This window comes from Pelecanus crispus, chromosome 3 (assembly GCF_030463565.1).
Source record: "Pelecanus crispus isolate bPelCri1 chromosome 3, bPelCri1.pri, whole genome shotgun sequence".
NCBI classification, from domain to species: domain Eukaryota; kingdom Metazoa; phylum Chordata; class Aves; order Pelecaniformes; family Pelecanidae; genus Pelecanus; species Pelecanus crispus.
In genome coordinates this window covers 64,629,557-64,647,275 of record NC_134645.1, presented here as the reverse complement: position 1 = coordinate 64,647,275, position 17,719 = coordinate 64,629,557, and the positions used below count along the sequence as shown (strand labels likewise).

At 36.1% G+C, this 17,719-nt stretch overlaps 1 protein-coding gene across 2 annotated transcripts in view; it reads left to right on the top strand.

Annotated features, from left to right (window-relative positions):
• The window catches only part of VTA1 (vesicle trafficking 1), a 39,669-nt gene extending 26,311 nt beyond the window's left edge, over positions 1 to 13,358 (top strand). Inside the window, exons 6-8 of one of the 2 annotated variants that reach the window (XM_075707110.1) lie at positions 3,575 to 3,748; positions 5,554 to 5,634; positions 12,809 to 13,358. In XM_075707110.1, coding sequence (XP_075563225.1) covers positions 3,575 to 3,748; positions 5,554 to 5,634; positions 12,809 to 12,954 — 401 coding nt within the window. In that variant the 3' untranslated portion in view covers positions 12,955 to 13,358. The remainder of the gene's footprint in view (positions 1 to 3,574; positions 3,749 to 5,553; positions 5,635 to 12,808) is intronic. The other variant, XM_075707111.1, reaches the window with a different exon arrangement.
• The last annotated feature ends 4,361 nt before the right edge of the window (positions 13,359 to 17,719 follow it).

Below are 17,719 nucleotides of genomic sequence, written 5' to 3'. Positions count from 1 at the left end.
AAACAGTGCAGCAGAATGAGAAAAAGAAAATTTTTTTAAATTAAAACATTAAAAATAGCAGTCCAGAGAACTGGAGGAGTCCAGGCTCCTTAAAAAAAAAAAAAATTTTTGCTCATTTTAAATTCAGTGCTCTGGGCTGCTGAAGTTACGTCATAATCAGTACTTCCTTACACTAGACAAGGGAATGCCATTAAGCCTTGAGAATCCTCTGTTTATGTGAAAGTATCTTTGGACAGTTGGTTAAGGGGACAGGGGTATCAGCCTTATTCCACAAAGTCTTGCCTTCAATAAATAAATAATAATTTAAAAAAACAACCAACCAACCAACCAGATAGTCTGGGTATACTGTGGCTCTGAGGAAAGTCTAAAGACAACATGGATTCATTATTCTGGGATCCAGGCACAAAGGCTGATGAGGTTTCAAGACAAGAAATTCAGCTGGAGCTGAAACTGAATGTGAAACAATTGTGTCACTGTTTCACAGCGTAGTATTTCCGCATCCTTAAGCAAATTGTGAGGAACTTGAAATTATTTTTATTAGGAATTAATCCTCTAATTTTTCCAGCATTCATTCCCATTCCCTGTAAGAGATTTGTTTTTCAATAATGTTATGGATGTTTTAACCACAGAACTTAAAAACAGTTTGTTGACTTAAATGTTCTTTCCCAGCAGCCTGGACTCCTTCTGTTTAGCACTACTTTTAAAAATCTTCACGAATACTGCAAGTGCGTATCTCAAAATGATTCTAATACTTTAATCTTTGATAAAGAATATTTTAAATATTTACTTTGCAGAAAGAATAGCTACAATGCTTTGATGACATTTGGGCACTTTAAACACCTAAGAAGAGTTAATTTAAACAAAGCCACTTTTATGTTTAATACAGTTTAACATTTGCCAATTGCTTAATGAGCAAATCAAACAGTGGAGCTCGATCTCTTGATATATATGCCCGATTAAAAAGTATATCGCCCTTTTCTGAACTTTTCTGAACTGCCTCTTACAGGCGCTGTTATTAAAGGTGGCCAGCACTTCTAACCCTTTTTTTTAGTTGCTTTCTTTGTTTATAACATTGGCAGACTTTAACCATTTGAGTTCATATCTTCTGTGACTAGTGTTGCCTACAGCACTGCACTTTTATAGGAGTGACTAGAGACCATGAACTATGCAGTGAGGAAGTTTGAAGCTGCAACTGGGAATGTCTTGGAGAGAAGATTAGGAGGTAGTGCAAGACAGACACAAGTGTGGGGCAAGAGGTTGCATATATGGGATATGAAGTCCTGGTGCAGAGACAAAGAAATCATAATGGGAGTGAAAAGCAAGATAAGGGCAACAGGAAGCTGCAGGGGGCAGAACAAAGGAATAAATGCATTAATGGTTTAAGTCTGGGCAAGAACTTACAGGTAATTTCTCTTAATTGAGATACTAAGTACAATGAAAGCATGTTTTCTGCCACTCCCTCGTTCTCAAAAGTGGCTTAGTAATTTTTACAACTTCTTTCCCAAAATACTAGCTTCAGGCAGATACCCAACATGGAAAATCCAACTTTATGGCTACAATTTGACCAAGCTATAAATAATTGATAACAATGTTACAAGTAAACTTGGGCAGCCTTACCTTCAGACAGCATGATGAGTGTTGTGTCTAACTATTCCCTTAATCTCATGTACAGTATGTCTCTGGGATTTTGTTAAACTAAATTTTATTTTCTGAAACTGTTTTAAAATATTTTTTTTAGTTAACACCAAACCCACTGGAAAACGTAGCATTCAACCAATGGCTTATTCCTATCATTGCGTTATTATTTAAAAGGTAGCATATCTGGGGTTTACTTTTGAATCTCACTGGTTTTTTTTTGCCAGTTTTAACACATTTAATTTTACTTTCATGCATCCTAGCCACATGATATTGCAGTATCAGTTACTAGCAAAAAATACAGCAAAGGAAAAATCTGGCACCTTAAGATATCCTTTGCCTTCCAGAAATCTGCCAGATGTTTGTTTGCATATGTCAGAAATAGCTTCATAAAACCAGAGCCTGAATTACTGATTGCAGCAAGTGAAAGTAATTTTCACAAGAGTAACATATAAAAATTTTACCATGTTCTGTGTTTTTATATTAAATTTTGCTAGCAGTGCTTGACACTCCTGACAGAACTTTGCTTCTAGGTTTCTTTGCTTTTTAATACTTGTAAATAAAGATTCTTGGTATTAGACTGGGGATATGTGAATTTGTTTATTAGTACTTGGATGTTCTGAATGAAAGTAAACTACTACAACTTTGCAGTATAAACCAAAAATATGTTCTCTAACTGTGTATTTATTAACGTCCAGTAAAAATGTTCTAAAGACAATACTGTTAATTTTACTCTGCATTATAGCCTTTTCTCATAGTAAATAGTATTGTGAATTAGAAGGTGTTTAGTCATTTTAGTAAAGGTAGTACCTGAACTTTTTCTGGGAGGAAGAGGACCTTACCTCGGAAAAAAATCTGATATTTGTAATAGTAGACCTATTAATTATTAAGCAGGAGAGGTGTTTGCGTAACATATAATCTTGTATAGTTGAAGATCAGTGTGAATTTCATGAAGAAGAAACATCTCTTTTGCCAGCTCTAGACACATGCAAGTTTTGTTCTCCCATGTTTGTTTTGCTTCCTTTCAAAAACTGGCTATTAACAAAGCCATTCCCAAAACTCTGCTTATTCCACCTGACATTATTGATACAGATGAACACATACACAGCAAAAGAGAATTATCTGTTTTAAATTGAATTTTAAATTGAATTCAAACTAAGGAGTAGAAGTCAACCATATTCTAAATTAACTGGGTCATTAGCATAATAAAATTGGACCATTAGCCTTCAAAGCAACATTGAATAAACTAGACCAGAACCTTAAGAACATGAATAGATTGAAAAAGAATATATTGAAAAATAATATATATGTTCTTTGTACATGCTATGGGATATATTGAACCTCATTATTCTTATAGTGCATTATGTACTCTAGCTTTTTTAGATAATGACTTTGCTAAGCTGCAATTTGTTTTCTTGTTTGGTATTACTTTCCCAAAGTTCCCCTTTTTTCTTACTTATTTGTGTTTTTTTTAATTGATAAATGGTGGAAGGATTGGCACTGTCTTTCTTTTTACAAAGAGTTTGTAAGGCAAATACAATTTCCCATGTTCTGGTTCATGTATATATTAAAATATAGATTACTGCATATTTGTAATATCTTGTTCAACTACGGTGGATGCAGTACATGGAAGTATAAGGGATTGTACTAATGAGACAAATTGCTTATATTCAGATCAGTAATGAGATGATCCTTCAATTTAAACAGAAGAGATCTTTGAAAGTATGTGAGTTTCTAGATCTTTATCCTATGGTATGTTGCTTTTTAACTTTGTCAAGTCAACCATAGGTGGTTTGAGTTGATAAATGTTTTATGTCACGCTGCCATGGCAGTGTTTCTGCTAACAAAAATTTGAAAGGAGGTTTTAAAAGAAAGCCTAAGTTTTCAAGTTTTTGTACAGAAGAGTTACAGTAATTCCTATTTTGTGTCATCTTGGCAGATGTTGAAAGGGAAGAAGCAGGGTCATCTTCTTTCCATAGTGGAACAACTCAACCAACATCATCATCTACGTATGAAGCTAACAACATACCAACTAGTAATTACACTGGCATACATATACCACCAGGTGCCCATGCACCAGCCAACACTCCAGCTGAAGTACCTCATAACACAGGTATTTCCAAATCACACCCAAAAAATTCATGCCTTTATTGAGAGACAAATTCTAGCCCCCTTTCCATTACATATGAAGTAAAATAGTATAGGTATTCTATGGCAGAGGCAACTTCATTTAAAAAAATCATAAAAAAGTCATCAGAAGTATTTTTTTATGTTTTTATAATATGTAATTTGTATTTTGGAGCATTTTGTCAGAAGAGATATAGGGACTGAAAGAATGAGTGTTCCTGCAGACAGAATGTTTTTTTCTTCTCTAGAATCATGCATTGCACCATCTATACTGTAAAGCACCATTTGAATCGTTCACTTGATAGATGAAATTATATTACTTCATTTCATATTTAGCTTTCGCTCTGCAGATAGACTGCTGTTCTTTATGTGGGAACATGTCCAACATAGTGTTGAAACTGTTAGAACAACACTGTAACAATCATGCTTGATGTACCATTCATACCTTTCTTCTGTTTGGTTTGCACTCCTTTTTCCATGCAAGTACTTCAGTGTGATTGACCTCAAACAATATTATTAATGGAAATTTTGTCCCTAGTGCTAAACATATTGGCTCCTACGTCCTTATTCTGTGTCATTTTTGGACCAAAACCAAGTTGTTAGAAATCCAAATTTCTTCCCAGTTGTTTTATTTAAGGGGCAGGGGGAAGTTGCATTAAATGATTTGTGAATACAACTTTTTCACCTCATGTTACCTTTTTATATTGATTTCAATCCTGATGATCATTTGATTGTTCAGATACATTTTTATATTACAGAACATATGAGATGCTTTTGAAATGCAGACCATCCTTTTCTTTTACTTCCTCATTTTAAAAATGCTTCACCCTATGCAAAGTTCAGGATGGTCTTTTTTTCAGCTTTATGAAAGGGAAATCCTTCAGATAGGTGGGTTTTTTTGGGTCTGGGAGGGGGAGAGTGTTGGTTTTTACATTCAGCCTAGGTAAATGTTTAGCTCTTTGTTTCTGCCAGATCTGAAAATTATGAAATATGTACCTTGTAATACATTAATTCTTTGCATTACTTAGTTTTAACCCCATCATTCATTCCATGAAATAACAGATAATTTAGAAAAGTGATTATACCATCTTCCTACATAGCAAATGTTGTAGAAATAAGTGTATGTTAGTCTGGTATGTTCTGGACATACTGCAAATATACAGTTTTGGATCAATGCAAATGAGAGTGTCTAAAATGTGAACACAGACACAAGAATGCTTCACAGCGTAAAGTGCTGTTTCTTCTTTTAGCATCACCATTTCCCTTTTAAATCTAGCTAGCTTTCTTATTTTCACCAATTGTTTTCTAAGGAATTAGGAAGGAGAGAGTTTGTAAGTGTGCAAACTGAGGAGGCAGGCATGGGGCTTTAAAAACACAATAATGGAGACTCTCTGATATTAAAAGGCAGAATTTAAACTTGAAATGTAAAAGTTTACTCCTACTCTTCTTTAGCAGGTTTTCCTCAATGCTTTAGGATAACCAGTGTCTTTTGGACTGGTATATGCTTATTTTTTTTAATGCTTGAAATTAAATTTCTGTGAAATACTGTACTGATAAAATGAATGACAGCCTGTAAACTCTTCTGTATTATTTTATAAAACATCCATAGTCTGAGGTGAGGGGTTTAAAATTATTTGTTACAAGCTTTCAGAATTGGAAAGGCAGCAGCTACTTAATTTAAAAATCATTGAGTCATTAGATTTACCTGTTCTATTTTCTTATTTTGTCTGCTTACTTTTAAAGTCTATAAATAAAAATAACCCCAGTCCAATTTTTTGCATTGATTTGCAGGAGTGACAAGTAACACCATTCAGCCTGCTCCTCAGAATATTCCTCTAGTTGATCCTTCCCTTTACAGTGCTCAGTCTGCAGGTAAGGTGGTGGCATTTGTATTGTCTGTACATGGATGTGCTGTGTCCTGTGTGTTTCCCCTGCACTGAAGGAAGAAGTTTGAGAAATAACATCATCATTATCTGAATGCTACTAATTCAGAAATTTTAAAAAGAATGGACATCATCTAAACATTGTGTTGCTAAGAGTTTAATAGTTTCTGAAAGCTTTGCTACAGTGTATGATTAGTGTTTTCTATCTGACTTTTTCGAACAAATGAGCTAGCATTGTGTTACGCTTTTTATTATTTATGTTATTGCTTCTCAGGTGAGGTTCTGATACACTTAGCAAAGCCTATATTCCTGATGGGCTTGCTAAATTGTATTTTTGGTAATTAATACACATTCCCTTCACTTAAAACTTCTTCTACCGGGTCAGTAAATAAGTTATTTATTCACTTCATTAAATAAGCACGACATTCCAGTCGTGTTTTCTGTTGCAACATAATTGTTATGTGTGCTTGTTGATTATAAATAGTACCTGTATTAAATGAAATAATTAAATGAAAAATAATACTGCTAATTACGTCATTTTTATGTACCATTTGATCAAGGCTTTTATCCTTTAAAATCCATCTGTCTTTGATGCTAAAATCACTGTTAACCTGTATTACGTGTATTTTATGTCTGCTTGCATATATCGTGCTTTGAAGTGCACACATAATTGCTAACCTTAGAGAAACCATGGCCTGTGAAAGAGTAGTGACAGGCAATAAAGCTATAATAATCCTAGATTGTGATTTGAACACTGATGTGCATTTGGACAAATTATTAACTGTTTTCTAGGAATTTTTCTGTCTGTGGAATAGAGATAATAAAAAGATAAGTTAAATCTGTAATAATCAGATTTTCTTTGGCAATATAACATGGATGTTGAGTGAGGAGGAGGTCTAGAAGTCCTGGTATGAAATCTGTTCACATTCTACCCTACAGTTTATCCTCACCAGGGAAAGCTGATAGTATACGTAATTGAAGTTTTAAGTTTCAGTACTAGATACAGTCAAATATTGCCTGTTATGACTAGCGAGTTTAGATAGGTATATTCTTGTATATTGTAACTTACAAATATTTAGCTAGATATTTTAGTTTATTGTGTTGTTGAAGAGGGTGTCTATGTTAAAATATCAGCTTTACTGAAAAAGCATTTTTGATTCAATGGAATGCTATAATAGGAGTTCAGTGTTTAGCTTCATATTACTCTGCTGTCTTAATGCTTAAGGATGTGTCCATCTTAATATATTAGGAAGCCATTTTTGTAGAAGATATCTTAAAAAGATAAAAATAGAAATATTTACCTTTGATAGAGTCACATTAACCTTTAGTATTCTCTTGAAGACAAAAGGCACATCCTATTGTTTGTCTGGCATATTACTGTAATGTCTCGTGACGGTTAATTCATTTTATTGAAAACAGTACCTCAGACCTGTAGCTGAACCATTGAAACTTGGTGATAGTTTCTGAGTTTTGGGGGCTGTTGTGGGAGTTTCAGTAGCTCCTTAACCAAAACAGCTAAAGGGTTTACTTAAGCTTTATCGTAGTAACTGCTAGTTGGAAAGCAAATTTTGTGTTGTTTGGCAGCAAAGCTTTCATATTTAACCAGCTTATCATGATCTTCTAGACAGTCATTCTAATAGGTTTTTGGATAACTACTCTGATAATTGTAGTCATCATTGTTTCTTGGTTTGAATGTTTAATTCTAGTTGTCAAAAATGTCATAATTTTGATGTAAACTTTAATTCTTCATTAAGTGTTAGAAGTTCCATTATTCGATATCTGGATAGTATCAGTGCATTGCTCCCTCTAGCCACTTACCTGTGATAACCTGATTTAATAAGTAGATAAATATAAATAAAAAGGAATTGAGTAAATTCAGATACCCTGTTTTTTTGAGAATTCATAATAACTGCTGTCCTGTAATTAAGAGACTAAGACCCTTGCTAAGCACAGTGATGAATCTCTTAACTTGATCTAACCTGAGTATTTGCATGCCTGCATTCCTCCTCTGCACATCTGTTGTGTCACTACAAGTTTGGCTCCTGTAACAGCTTAAAGTGTTACGTTCTTTCTTATAAGGGAGTTTTGCAGAAGTGCACCCAAAGATGTGATACAGCTCATACAGATACTCATTTCTGAAAGCTCAGAAAATATGCTGTCAGTTATGCAGGAGTTTGAGGGATATGCCAGTCAGCAGAGATACAGTAGCAGTTTTGTTTGCATGCATAGAATTAAGAAGCTTGAAGCAATGAAAAGTGTTTGTCTTTGCCTGCCACCATCCTGTCATGCATGCCTGGTCATTACCCAAAGCATCCTCCCTTCAGCTGTACGCGTAAGGGTAATGGCAGGTATCATTCTTCTCCTCATGCTGCTGAGGAGTCCTTTTTACGCCAACAGTACTTTGTTCCCCAGTAGCCATGTTCCCTGACCTGTAAGTAGATTTAGAAATGCCTGTATCTCACAACGGACATTCTAAACTGTGGGACCCAGGAGCCCTCCCCAGTTCCTGAGTTGCAATCTATATATTCGGGCTGTGTATTGAGGTTAGACTTTGGTATGCACCGTTCCTATGGAACTGACATTTCCTTTGGATGGGAAGGAGGGATCAGCGTTGCCCTCCAGTAGGTCCATAGAGCTAGCACAGTGCAAAGTACACTTGCTCCACAATTTAGACACTATGTCTGTGTATACTAATAAATTAAACATGCCTGTAAATATTTGACACTGAGAACAGCTGGCACAGAACCACTAACATCCATGCTATTAAACTTTTAAACCTTCTAAACAGGGTAGTTTGTGAAGGCTGCCCATATTGAATAGTCTCTAGCCTGCTTTAACCACAAGTCGTGCTCAGGAATTGTTTGGGAAAGTGCTAGTTTGCATGGGCCAAAACCATAGTGGAGTCTGTTCCAGCAGTTTGACAGTGTAGACAGTCAAGTTTGAGTGCTGAGACACATTCCCTGGCACTGTTGAATGTACTAGTATAGGCACAGCCAAACAGGATATTCCACATACTCCTGCAAGGCTCTTTCTGGTAGCGAGATCAAATGTATATTTTAAAAATAAATTATATATTTTCTTTCCTTGCCATAACATGGGAGAAGCAATTTGATTAATGCTCTGATGGGAGAGAAACTTGGTGGAGAAGAGTGGAATATTTTATCAAAAGAAAATTATGTTAAAGTAACAGTATTCCTTTGAAGGATTCATGCTGACTAAAATCACTAATTGTCCTGTCCTGTGGGAACAGGTTTCAGAGTTTAACATTGACTTTTGAAAGTGTCAAAGCTTATGCGATTAAGCATTGGTTAACGTCTCTGACAACAGAATGTAGAGCTACACTGCAACTTTATATACTGTGTGCATGCACTTCTCTGGTGTAGTTTGCTTAAAAAATTTATTACCCCTAGATTTTGCTAACACTACATGCATTCATGATTGTGCTACAGTTTTTTTTATAAAATCTTACATTACCACAAGCTCCCGTCCGCAGGTGGCATAGTATAGAGAAACCATTTGTCCATTCTAGTTGTGTGTATAATAGTAGAAATAAAAGTAGAAATAATAATTTGACGTTTTATATGTTTTCATGATCTCAAGAAGAAATCTTTGAGGATTTATATTTTGAATATCTTAAGTGCTTTAATGGGAAAAAAGAGTATCTTGGTAACTGAAATTATTTTTGAAACTTTGCCATCACTGTTTTTATACACCAAGCTACATTATTAAAATGTTCTTAAATCAGTTGCCTTTTATTTGGGCAACTTCATAAAAAAGAAAAACATCTGATGGGTAGAAAAGGATACCAGGGAGAACCAGATACATCATGTAAAATACACATTATTTTCATTCTAAAACTGCTCTTTTTCCCAACATGATTTTCAGCATCTCTAGTCAAATCGCTTTTTGGTTTTCGCTTTGTGTTCCTCTTAAACAAAAAGAATCATGCTTGTTGACATTAGTTATGGATTCCATATGTCTGTCACATTTCAGTAATAAAAATAACTACTGTGCTAATAATTTCAGTTTAACACAGAAGCAGGTTTTTTTCAGGATAAATACAATATACTTTTCCCATCTCAATGTTGTTGGGCTTTTTTAGAGCTCAGAATCACAGGGTGGTTGAGGTTGGAAGGGACCTCTGGAGGTCATCTGGTCCAATGCCTTTGCTCAAGCAAGGGTCCTGTAAAACGGGTTGCTCAGGACGATGTTATTTGTGTCTCCCCCTGCCCCTGCACTCTTTCCATGGTTTAATTTGCAGCACTGAAGGCAGAACTTTGAGAAAAAATGTCACTGTTAATTCAAAGGACAGCTTTTTAGTATCTCCAAGGATGGAGACTCCACAACCTCTCTGGGCAACCTGTGCCAGTGCTCGGTCACCCTCACAGTAAAAAGTGTTTCCTGATGTTCAAGTAGGACCCTCCTGTGTTTCAGTTTGTGTCGATCACTCCGGTCACTGGGCACAGCTGAAAAGAGCCTGGCTCCATTCCCTATGCACCCTCCCTTCAGGTATTTATGTATATTAATAAGATCCTGCTCAGCCTTTCTTCTCCAGGCTGAACAGTCCCAGCTCTCTCAGCCTTTCCTCATATGAGAGGTGCTCCAGTCCCTTCATCATCTTAGTGGCCCTTCACTGGACTCTCTTCAGGATGTCTGTCTCTCTCTTGTACTGAGGAGCCCAGAATCGGCCACAGTACCCCAGGTGTGGCCTCACTAGTGCTGAATAAAGGGGAAGGATGACCTCCCTCCACCTGCTGGCAGCACTCCTCCTAACGCAGCCCAGGATGCCATTAGCCCTCTGCCGCAAAGGCAGATTGTTGGCTCATGGACAGGGTGGTGTCCACCAGAACCCCCCAGGTCCTTTTCTGCAGAGCTGCTTTCCTTTTCTCCAAAGCTGCTTGACTCTTAGAATATGTAAATTGAAGTCAGTTACTAATTTTTGTGGTTATACCTTTGATGTCAGTACAGACATTATAGTTGTTTCGCATTGTTTTGAAAACTTAAGAACACAGAGCTGGTTTGTTTCTTCTATTCTGCTTGTCCATTGTGAGGTGATGACTTCAGTAGCAGCTGAGGCTACTGAGCACATCAAAAGATCAACACCCTTACTGTGTAAACTTTGGTTTATGAATTTAAAATTGTTAACTTTTTTCCCTCAAGTTATGTCATAATAGCATCTGAAGTAGATTTCATAATAAATAAGGCTTTATGCCAGCAAAACATTAATAGAGCTCATACTGTAAAAATAAGATTAGGCTGGTGAATTTAGGCTTCCTTCCAATAAATTAGTTGAATACTGGACTGATGCCTTGGCCAGTTTTTAAAGAATGATTTTGTAGTTTCTTTTGGCATCATAGCCTAAAGCCACTTTGAGGGGAACTTGGTCTTTTCAGTTTCTTAAAGATGTTCAGTAATGCGGTTGCCCAGCTGCTTTTAGTCTGTGACTTTATTTAGGTTGCAAAATAACATAAGTGTACCTGTGTTTATGCACTCCCTCACACGTATTTACTCACATGTGTATGTATTCTAATGTGGCTTCACTTACTCAGCAGTAAACTAATATACATTGCAATGATAATGAGGTCACCGAGTTGTCATGTGCCTCAATATTCAACAGTTATTTTGTGGTTATATTTTTTTATTAAAGGGAAAAAAAGTAGACTTCTAGAGTATCTTTTAAAAATTGATAAATAAATCTCAAGATCACCCTTCTGCTTTTTACTGGGGAAGGCTTGTTTTGAAAACTAGCAGACCAGTTTAGTTTTTAATATTCCCAGGTTTTCCGTTTTATTTGTTCAAAAGCTGTTCTTAAATAATAAGATTGGGGAAAGGAAAAGCAAATATAATAGACATTTTCTGATAAGAACTGAGATTCTTTAGTAAACGTTCTCACAGTATTGCTAACAACAGTTTTATTTTGAAAGAAGGGGATCCAGCTGACTGAAATTGTACCATAAAAAAATGCATTTAAGTATTTTCATGTCCTTGCTTAAAATGAGAAAGCTGTGCCTGGAGAGCTAAACCTTTGATTAACCAATTTTATATAAAATTTGTGGTGCATTTTAAATGCATTTTTTTCTTAATCTGTGAAATCTGTTCATTGCTTAAAAGATGCTGTGTGGGAAACTTAATAAATACATAATTCTTTAGTATTGGATATAATTATTTATCTGTGTCCATAAAAATCAATCTTTTGCAAATTAAGTTGTTCTGAAAGAACTTGAGTAAAGGTTTTGTAATTTATCCATAGGTTATTGGAGTGGCATGGGATTAGCCTTAAAACTCCCAGTAAATTTGTGGGTGGAAGGAGGGACAATAAAATAACAGTGCTTTATTTTACACACATATCAGTGATGCTATTCACATATTAAATCCTCTGCCAGTTAGGGCATAAGTCCCTGCTGTGCTTTCTAGAAGACTGAAGGCATGTGTTGAGCATTACAGAATTCCCAATGTTTTAAATTATGTCGAGAAAATGTTCTGATTAATAAATAACAGTTAATTGTTGTATACTATTTTATGAGAATATTTTTTGCTAGTGTTCTCCAGTATTACAAAAATGGGCACATTTAATGAGATCAGTTGTGTTTTCAGTCATCTTACATAAAATTGGAAACATAAACATTACTTGGATAAAACAGAAATACAAAATGTGCAAAAACATGCCAGTGAGAAATGCTTCTACATTTTGAAAAGTTACTCCAGTTGAGAAGGAACAGTTTCTAATATGTATTATTCCTGAAGAAGAGAGCAAAGTAGTTATACTGTAAACACAAGAAACACTGTCCTTGTTTCTTGCAGTTTGTAATATGATTACAGCTAACTTATTGTCATTAAAAAGCTCTCCTTTGCTGCCTTAGATGAAAAGCAGATCTTTCTCAAAGGTATTGACTTACTTTTGAAAGGCACTGGGTTGTACAAATACCAGTGTTTAGAAAGGTCCTTTTATATTTTTCAAATGCCAGCAGCAAAGGAGTTAAGCATTATATAAATGGAAAGAAAAATGAACAGAAGAAACACTGTAGCTTAGTCTTTGTAATATTACCACAAATATAGCCTGATTTTCATAATATTACTGCAAATATAAGTCAAAGAAATCATGTGAAAGGAAGCCTCAGACAGATTTCTTTTATAGTAACTTTCTAATACTTATGTTTTTGCAGGGGAAGTCCGTTTGACTCCAGAGGACTTTGCCAGAGCTCAAAAATATTGCAAATATGCTGGCAGTGCTTTGCAATATGAAGATGTGAGCACTGCTGTGCAGAATCTACAGAAGGCCCTCAAGTTACTGATTACGGGCAGAGAATGAAGCCTTTATCTGACAGATTCATGTCTTTTGCCTAAAGAACTAACAGTTTATTACTGTACCTGTTAGGGGAGTGGAGTTATACAGAAGTCCTCAATCCCATCACCCATGACAATGAAATCACTGTTTCAGTGTCAGATTAGCAATTAATGGTACAGTAGGAATCTCTGTTTTCATTTTACAAACAGTGGAGCTAGAAACATACCAATGCAGTGGCTTGATGTAAGCAAAATACTGAAGAAAGTACTGTGAGCACTGCCCAAGAGTTAGAATTCATCTTGCAATATTTAGATTATCAGAATGGGAAAATGCTGAATCTGTAAAAAAACTTGAGTATAAGAATGTTCTGCTAAAATTCTTACTCTGATTTTATTATTTCAAACAATTATTTAATAATAGCTTTAAAATGGTAACTAAGATTAGTGCTTTCCTCCTGAAATGAGAGCATGTGAGAAGGCTGACAGATCCACTGTGGGAAGGACTTTTTTCTATACATAAATTATTTGGGTATTATCTGAGACGTAAGTCACAGTTGAGGGAGACTTGAGGACATTTGTATTTCATTTTAAAACATGCTGGAAAAAACATCTCTTGATACTTCAGAGAGAATCATTTTGATGGTGTTCCAACCCAATCCCCTACAACTGTACGGACTGCTACATGTATTCTTGATTATTGGTTCTTGCTCCTTTTGTGTGGATACTTACAATTTTGTATATGTATGGGTAAGAAAGTACTAATATTTATCAGAGATGATCCTGAAACCGGAAGCAGAGATTCTAAACAACATGAACTTTTAGGGAGATTACTTCCTAGCTGTTACATCATTTTAAGAGGCTGAAACAAAGGCCTGTTCTTCAGCCATTAAAGCAGTATAGGTTCATCTCTGGTATTAGTGTCATAGAGCTTTGTATTTCCAGCTAATATTCTTCCTGTCTGCTTTGTTGTGGAGACTTTTTGGACTTGGGATTTAATTAAAGTATCTTGGAAACTGAATTTTGAGTCATTATGAGGTCTGCCCTTGCAATTATAGAGCTCTTGATTGTTAAAAATCCATCCATGCTGTTTAAAAGAAAGAAAAAGTAGTCTTTTAACTAATGTGTCATAATAATTGAGTACACTGTAAAGCGTCTGATTTATATAATAATTTTAATGACATATTTTCTGACCTGTCTTTCCTTCCAAGCTGCCAGATCAAATCCACGTATTCCTTATAGCTGCACTGTTTTGCAGTGACTCAAATAAGTCTGATATTCAAAGCAAAAGGATGAGGAAGAAAAAATCAAACATAAGCATGCATTAAAGTTTACCTGGTCATATCCTTTTAAGAGTGTAGAGTTTTTGACAGCAGGTTTGAAAAGGGTAGTATGAAACTTGTAAACGTATGCTTAAGCATTTTAGTTGCCTGAGATTTAAAAGATAAAACATCTGGTATTGTTTGTGTTGCTTTCTGATATGCAATAGCATGCTAATCTGGACAGTGATTTGGATTAGATTTTAATTATTTTGGGAAATTTAGAAGAAATCAGTCTGAAACTTTTTTGACAGTAATGCTGTACAGACCTGGGCAGTAAGCCTGTGTTTTGTACAGTGCTTCATGCAAGATAGATCCCTCACTCCAGTATCAAACTGAAATACTGTAAATTATTCCATGTATATTGTAGTGGTGTTACACCATGCTGGAAAAGCTGCTTTTCAGTTGAAAGAAGGATGCAGAATATTGATCTATGTAGAAATATATATATTGCATTGCTATAAAAAATGAGAAGTTGCTTTCATTTAGGGATCATATCACTATTTACTAATACCAGCTTTAGTCCCCAACACTTGAAGGAGGAAAGTCACTTTTCCTGTTTCTATTTATAAAATAATTAAAGGAACTTTGGGCCTTTTGTATTACATGGAAAAATAAGCAAGCTGTGGTATAATACTGTATTAATTTGAGGCTTTTCAATTAAAATTGATGTTATTTTTTTGGTGATTGAGTGATATGAAATGGAAGTACATAACTAAGAAGGGTGAAAACAAAAATTTAAGTATTTCTTAAAGTGTATAAAAGATGTCTGTTGGCCATGATTATATTGAACCTCTAGGTTCCTCTAGGAAACCAGGGAATCATCAGTGAAAAAGTGATAAGCAGTGAAAAAGCCATAAGCAATTTTGTTGAGTGATCATTTACAAATGTGTAACCTTCTGCCTAGAAAGAAATTAAAATAAGTGTTTCTGAGGGGAATGGAGATTAAAATGCTAATATAAAATTTAAGAATTTCTTAGAGAAGCTATCAGGACTTTCTTTCTGCAAATAAATTAGTGTTCAGAAGATTTATCATATAAAATGCTCATGAATTCTGTAAAATTAAACATATCCTGATACTGACCTTCAGACCACAATACCTGAACTAGCATATTGAGTTTTATTTTGCATAAAATTATTTTGCTCTGATCGTTTATTTTTTAATTGAGAAGTTTTGCAACAGCCCATCAAACCATGTTTGAAGTCACATCTTTAAGCTGCTAACATTTGATGCAGCAGACTGAGTATTTATCATCCAAACTGATGCCTAAAGTAAATTATAGCAAAATGTTTCCATTCCATTACGTATAGCCTCTGGGACAGCTTTAAATGTGGCAGATAGTCCAATAGTACAAACCAGTGTTGCAGAACAATGCAAAAAGTGTACATATTTGAAAATGTCAGGAGAATGTAGGTAGATAGCCTGTAATTATTCCAAATTGGAATTTGTGGTAGGCACTGGAATTTATGGCCCCATTGTTAAATATTGTGTGAGCTTTAAGTGTGGATTGATTCATTTTACAGCCACTCTGAATGATAAAGTATCAACCCATAGCTCCTCTTAAACCAATTCCCAACATGTATGAGTACAGTATTAAATAAAGGAGAGTGCCATTTTTGTTGCATGCTACAGCCAACAACTCTCTCTTCTTCAGTGTGATTGCCGCCTACATGCTTGTTGGCCTTTCTTCTTTGGATTGTGAGTTCCCAATCTTCTCAGTCTTGCTTAAGAAAGGAGAAAGAAGCATATTCTGACAGATACTCCATACTCAGTTTTGCTACTTATGTAAGCTAGAATTTTAGTAAATCTGTTCAATGTTTGTTACTTGCAAGGCTTTTGGTATTACTTAATGTTTTTGCAGTTCTTTATACTTTCACCTCTCTGCAGGGAAAGTTCCATATTACACTTCAGGATTCCTACAAAAGTCTTTGAAAATTGTCTTGCAGATCAGGTCGGTCTTTGTTTCTGAAATGGTGGAGATTTTTTTTTCAAATGTGCACTAATTGGATTTACTAATACTGGAGGTGTTCTTTTCAAATTGTTGCAGTCATTTCAGGTGGAATTTGTAATGATGTCCTTTGTAAGTGAAGTTTCTGAAGCACAGACGTAAGTATGATCATATTCCAGAATGTGACTGTAATTGTAGTATTTGATGCTATATGATTCTTACCTATGACAAATTGACAACAGAGAAATTTACTGTCTGAAGTAGGATTGGGGGGGGGGGGTGGTGGTGGTGTGTGTGCAGACACGTGTCTGCATTTATAATATAATACATGTAAATTCAATGTAAGAATGCTTTCCAAAAGCACATAATTAGTACCTTGTTCATGAGTATTGGGAAAATGTCAGATACAAATATATAGACACTGCTGACAAATGTTGTTAATGCTAAACTTTAATAGTACTAATATAGTTCTAAAAGTTAGCTTTTAATTGTGCAGTATTCATAGAATCATAGAATCGTTTAGGTTGGAAAAGACCTTTAAGATCATCCAGTCCAACCATTAACCTAACACTACCAAGTCCACCACTAAACCAATTAAGGGTAGAGTAGCAATTTCATGTTTCCTGGCTTGGTGGCTGGATTATTTTTTAATGAAATTAAAAACTAGGAGTCATTAAGGTTGGAAAGGACGTCTAAGATCATCAGTCCAACTGTCAACCCAACACCACCATGCCTACTAAACCATGTCCCAAAGTGCCACGTCTACCCGTTTTTTGAACACCTCCAGGGATGGTGACTCCACCACCTCTCTGGGCAGCCTGTTCCAATGCTTGACCACCCTTTCCATGAAGAAATTTTTCCTATCCAATCTAAACCTCCCCTGACGCAGCTTGAGCCCATTTCCTCTCATCCTATCACTAACTACTTGGGAGAAGAGACCAACGCCCACATCACTACAACCTCCTTTGTTGTAGAGTTGTAGAGAGCGATAAGGTCTCCCCTCAGCCTCCTCCAGGCTAAACAATTTGAGGTCCCTCAGCTGCTCCTCATCAGACTTGCTCTCTAGACCCTTCACCAGCCTCATTGCCCTTCTCTGGACACGCTCCAGCAACTCATTGTCCTAATTGTACTGAGGGGCCCAGAACTGGACACAGTATTCCAGGTGCAGCCACACCAGTGCCGAGTACAGGGGGACGATCACTTCCCTGCTCCTGCTGGCCACACTATTCCTGATACAAGCCAGGATGCTGTTGGCCTTCTTGGCCACCTGGGCACACTGCTGGCTCATGTTCAGCCGGCTGTCAACCAGCACCCCCAGGTCCTTTTTGGCCAGGCAGCTTTCCAGCCACTCTTCCCCAAGCCTGTAGCGTTGCATGGGGTTGTTGTGACCGAAGTTCAGGACCCAGCACTTGGCCTTGTTGAGCCTCATACAGTTGGCCTTGGCCCATCCGTCCAGCCTGTCCAGATTCCGTCTGCAGGGCCTTCCTACCTTCGAGCAGATTGACACTCCCACCCAGTTTGGTGT